Source organism: Morone saxatilis, unplaced genomic scaffold, assembly GCF_004916995.1.
Source record: "Morone saxatilis isolate NCDOM2014 unplaced genomic scaffold, NCSU_SB_2.0 Contig1, whole genome shotgun sequence".
Lineage (NCBI taxonomy): Eukaryota > Metazoa > Chordata > Actinopteri > Moronidae > Morone > Morone saxatilis.
Window position 1 is genome coordinate 3,204,409 of NW_023339651.1, and position 5,328 is coordinate 3,209,736.

The 5,328-nt window shown below is 38.6% G+C and overlaps 1 protein-coding gene across 1 annotated transcript in view; it reads left to right on the forward strand.

The window, feature by feature from the left end:
* Nucleotides 1-290: 290 nt before the first annotated feature.
* The window catches only part of pdk2a (pyruvate dehydrogenase kinase 2a), an 8,943-nt gene continuing 3,905 nt past the window's right edge, over nucleotides 291-5,328 (forward strand). The window contains exons 1-8 of the mRNA XM_035665022.1: nucleotides 291-490; nucleotides 1,372-1,513; nucleotides 2,460-2,531; nucleotides 2,813-2,997; nucleotides 4,199-4,288; nucleotides 4,497-4,574; nucleotides 4,995-5,068; nucleotides 5,159-5,257. Coding sequence (XP_035520915.1) covers nucleotides 373-490; nucleotides 1,372-1,513; nucleotides 2,460-2,531; nucleotides 2,813-2,997; nucleotides 4,199-4,288; nucleotides 4,497-4,574; nucleotides 4,995-5,068; nucleotides 5,159-5,257 — 858 coding nt within the window. The 5' untranslated portion in view covers nucleotides 291-372. The remainder of the gene's footprint in view (nucleotides 491-1,371; nucleotides 1,514-2,459; nucleotides 2,532-2,812; nucleotides 2,998-4,198; nucleotides 4,289-4,496; nucleotides 4,575-4,994; nucleotides 5,069-5,158; nucleotides 5,258-5,328) is intronic.

Here is a 5,328-nt window from a genome sequence, read left to right on the forward strand (position 1 = left end):
TAAAGGAGGCCAAACGTTGTTTTGGGGTCTTTAGGGACATCTAATTAGCACATTTGTTCATCTAGGTGGTTGATTAGTTCAGGATTGATCAGTTAATCACCTCTTTACATAATCCAACAGGGAGAAAGCGCCTCTCACATGGGGAGTCCAGACTGGGAGCACCCAAACACATTAATCCCGCCCCCTCCAGCGACTCCTATTGGCCAGTCTGGGACGTCAATAACAGAATCCCGCCCTTCCATTGGCTGGAGCTCTGGTGGCCTCCCCCCTGTTTTTACCCGACAGGAACGATAGCAGGTCCGGTCAGTTGAGTAACCTAGCATCGGACGTGGTAGTGGTCGAACACAAGAGCCACGACTCTGCACAGCAATAATGAAGTTCGTTAGGTTCATCATGAAAAACGCCGCCATGGCCAGTGTGCCTAGACATATCGAACATTTCTCCAAATTTTCTCCTTCACCGCTCTCCATGAAGCAGTTTCTGGATTTCGGTGAGTATCGATCCCCGATCAGATGTGCCATGTAAACGGGGGAGCTTGTTATGTAACACTGTTCCAATGCATAGTGTGTGAAAACGAGCCACCATCGCTCTGCTGTGCGGTGCTGGGGGTGTCTGCATCTCATAGTGCTCATAGTGCAGAGTGTTGCGTCAGATCTGTAGCAAGCTCAGGCAGGTTTGGACCCTTTCCTGAAGGACACACTGAACTGCATAGCTCCTACTAATCGTCACTAATAAATAACAATAGTCTTCTCAGCAGCTTGCAAATGAGCTGTCGTGCAAAGTGTGCAGAGGAATTCAGTGTAGGATTCCCAAATGATGATGTCTGCTTGAAAGGAATGTGATTACTGTTTGCAGAGAAAACTGCTTGTAAACAATGCAAATATCTAGTTTATAATGATCATTTTTTTTGTATTAGGGTTATGTGGGTTAATGGTTATTTTCATGATCTATAAGTATTTGTTGTTGTTAATTATTCAATTAATTAATTGGTTGAAATGTTAGATTATCTAACTATGTCAAAGTTTATCAAAGAATTTTCAGAAATTGCTGATACCTTCAAATAAGTTGCAGTCCAGACCTCCAATGCTGCATTTCTGTCCAGAAAAAACTGCAACCGATGATAATTTTCATTGATTAATTTAAGTTTTCACAAATACATTGTTTGTTAAGCCAATAAAATGTCAGAAAAAATTGAAAATGTCCATCAGAAAGGTTAAAAACAATTTATCAAAACAAATCAATTTACTATGAAACAAGTCAGAGAAAAGCTGAAAAACATCATATTTTAGAAGCTGAGAAACTGTGATTGAAACATAATCAACCACGATTGCTTCAGCTCTAATTATTATTATTTTCCTGTGTTGATTTTAGGTTCAATCAACGCCTGTGAGAAGACATCCTTTGTGTTTCTGAGACAAGAGCTCCCTGTAAGACTTTCAAACATTATGAAGGAAATCAACTTGCTACCTGACAAACTGCTCACAACGCAGCCTGTGCAAATGGTGCAGAGCTGGTAAGCCAAACCAGGGGAAAATGCTTTAAATGATATTATGATCCAAGTTACCTAACAACTCAACTATGGCTTTGATTCCACAGAAACATGATCCCAAACAAAACAACAATGCTCTGACTCTGTGGTTATTCATTTAAACCTTATTTGACACCAGATATTTCATCCCCTGTCCAGTGAGACTTTAACAGCTGTTAACTTGTTTACTTCCATGTAGTGGGACGGTTTAATTTGCCCACTGTGGAAACGTCATGCTTAGAAATACAAAAGCACCCTTTGACCGAGTTGAACTCCTTCCAACCAGCTCTGTGCAGGGAGGGGGTGGAGGCTCTCAGCTCTGAACTTTACCCTAGTTTCTCGTCACACGTCACGTGACTCTGTTTTCGCCGCATTGACTGCTGCCGCCCACTAGAGCGGCGTGCCCATAGATATACATAATAAAGGCCTTTATTATTATATTGATTTGTTAAAAACGTCACACATCAGGGTGCTTGGATATTTTAAAAATGCTGGTTTTACTACCCAAATACACAAATTCTACTTAATGTTATCAGCAGACGAGCTTCTGACAGAAGATTTGTGAATGAAAAGATCGTGGGAGACAGCAGATCCTATGTCTACAATAATAATAATAATAATAATGATGATGATAGTGATATAATTATAATAATAACAATAATAATATAATATTAATATAATAATAATAGCAATAGCAACAATAATAATATAATGATAATAATAGCAACAATAATAATAACGCCGCTCCACAGTCGATGCGACGTCTATGTATATATGTCTATGGCGTCTGCTTCTCTTTGGGGGATGCACTGTGACCAATACTATCTTTGCAAACATTAAAAACAGATTAAAACTCCAAATAAAACTTGGTTTTGCCCTTAACAACGTGTTTATGTGTGTGAACATCTTTTATTTCTTTTATTTTTGTCAGGTACATCCAGAGTTTAATTGAGATCCTTGAATTCCTTGACAAGAATCCTGATGACTACAAAGTCCTGGGAGAGTAAGTCACTAATTTTCCTGGACTGTCTCACATTTATTCTTCAGGCAGAGGGAGTGTGTCCTTTAAACTGCTGGCAAGTCAGTTTTTAAAGCGACACGACAACCCACTAGCACAACACTCCCTCATTGTTATGCTTAAATAAAGCATGATTTATTTAGGCTGTGTGGTTATTTCAGAATTTTGTTATGTCAGCTAGCTTTTTTTTCTAATTTGGGAACATTATTCCTGCATATGTCCACCTGTACTGTGATATAATACAACTTTATGTCTCTCCTCCCCAGGTTTGTTGATGCCCTAGTTACCATCAGAAACAGGCACAACGATGTAGTGCCGACAATGGCCCAGGGTATCATAGAATACAAAGAGACCTTCCCCCACGACGCAGTAACCAACCAGAATATCCAGTACTTTTTGGACCGCTTCTACATGAGCCGCATCTCTATCCGCATGCTCATCAACCAGCACAGTGAGTAACATTTCAAAACTCACTGTGCCTGACAATCTAGTTAAAAGAGTCTAGAAAAATGTCATACTTTTTTCACAGCACACAGCTTCTCTTTAGCATTTTCCTGGATTATGTCTGTATGTAATCAACACAGATACCAAGTTTAGTTTATGTACCTTCACATGAATCCATTGCTGCCATTTATTGTATGAAAAACATCAAACATCCACAGATTTGAAGATTTCAGAACATGATTACAGTTTTTATTCTTCCTGCATTGTATCCAAAATTAATGTTGTCATACCAGACTGCTCACTGTCTGTTGCTTGACACACAGAGGGAGAAATAAGTCTCTGCTAAGATATAATCCTTCAAAACACATCGCCTCACAAAATTTATTGTCACATCCATTACATTATTTATATGTGGGATGTTTCTTCTAGCCTGGGGAGCAGTTAGAGTCATGCTAGACCTCCCATCAAAACATTTCTGTTTAATCATGCAGCTTGTGTTACAAAATGAATCGGGAGTGTAAACGGATGTAGACAGAAGTGAATGTGGTTTTTAAGTCATATATATGCACAGTGCTGAAAACACTAGGAAGGAACAGCAGATTGTCGGCTATAGGATGATGTTCTGCTGCTCAGAGCTGTGTTTGTTGTAGTGTTTGTATCAGTCATGTGGAGCAAAGATTGTTGATGTACCCGCTGCTGTGAGAATGTACTCTTTCAAAACTACTGTCGCATGAAGGGAAAACCGTAATGCTTTAATGAATTTAAAGTAGGACCTCATATGTGTCTTATGGCATGTTCTGTTTTCTTTCCCCGTACTTATTTTATTATGAAATGTGCCTCCAGCAGAAAGCACCAAATGTTGGCATCAAATGCTTAAGAGGATGTCAGTCTTGTTTATTTATTGGTTACTCATTTGCTTATTCAAATTGTAATTGCGTTAGTTACTGTGTGTTTTGAGAATATAAAACGACTGCTTTATGTTGAGAAGAAGTATAGACAAGTTTGGTTTGTTTTGTCATGTGGAAAATAGTTTTTGTAGAAAAACATTTTTATAATCTTGGCACCAAAAACATCTGTCAAAAATCCATACTAAAACTTGTCCTGAATTGGCCAAATTTCAAATTATACCCGGTCCTAATTTTTACTTACCTTGATGTGTTTGTGGTTCAATAATAATAATAATTTGACTGTTTTTTTGTTCTCTGCAGCTCTTATTTTTGATGGAAGTGCCAACCCTGTCCACCCAAACACCATTGGTAGCATTGACCCTCTCTGTCAAGTTGGAGATGTAGTTCAGGGTAAATATGAATTTATGTTATGTTAAATGTAATTTGACAAAGAACAATAGTTTTGATCCAGGGGCAGTTTTTTTTATTGATTACTACTTTAACACCATCATTGGACTGTTTTTAGTATTGTATTTGTATCCTGTGTTTACAAAAATAATTCCATTCTTTTTGTGTTGTATAAAATCATAATTACTGACATTATTATTTCTTTGTCCAGATGCCTTCCACAGTGCCAAGATGCTGTGTGACCAGTACTATCTCTGCTCCCCTGACCTGATACTACAGGAGATGAGAAGTAAGTTTACATTGATTTAATGTGGCAGGTTAAACACAAACCCAGTTGCACTCTTAATGCCAAAATCCCAAAGGGCAAAAGTCCTCATAGTCTGTGCAAGAGATTTAGATCAAGAACAAATAGAGCCAAGTACTCTGTGTGTACATACAGTATGAGTGCTTGTATGTAAATTCACATTCAGCCAGATGGACCTGAGGGGCCTCTAATTATAGCACTGAAGTATGGCTAAGTGGGTCCTGCTGACTGCATAAGACAATATTGACACACAGATCCTTTCCTCTCCATCCTCTCGAACCTTAAAACCAGAGCAGAGCAGAATAATTGCCGCTGATGGAAAACATCGGCAAGTGGTGAGGATGATGAATTTTAAATGAAGTGGGTGGAATTAAGGGACACTGTTTGTTTTCCCTCCCTGTGCAGACAAGAAGAACCTTCCAATAAGCATCGTATACGTTCCCTCTCACCTTTATCACATGCTGTTTGAGCTCTTTAAGGTACGACACGTCTAATGGTTTGCATGATATCACAGTGAAAAACTAATTTGAAATTATTTTTAAAAAACACTTTATTTTTTCTTTTTGCAGAATGCTATGAGGGCCACCATTGAGACCCACGAGAATAGCAATAACCTTCCTCCCATTCAAGTCATGGTGTCTCTTGGAGGCGAGGACATGTCAATCAAGGTGGGTTGCAAATTACAGTACACCTTCTCTGAAATGGTTATTTCGGTAAATATGGAAAGGTGCGATGCAAA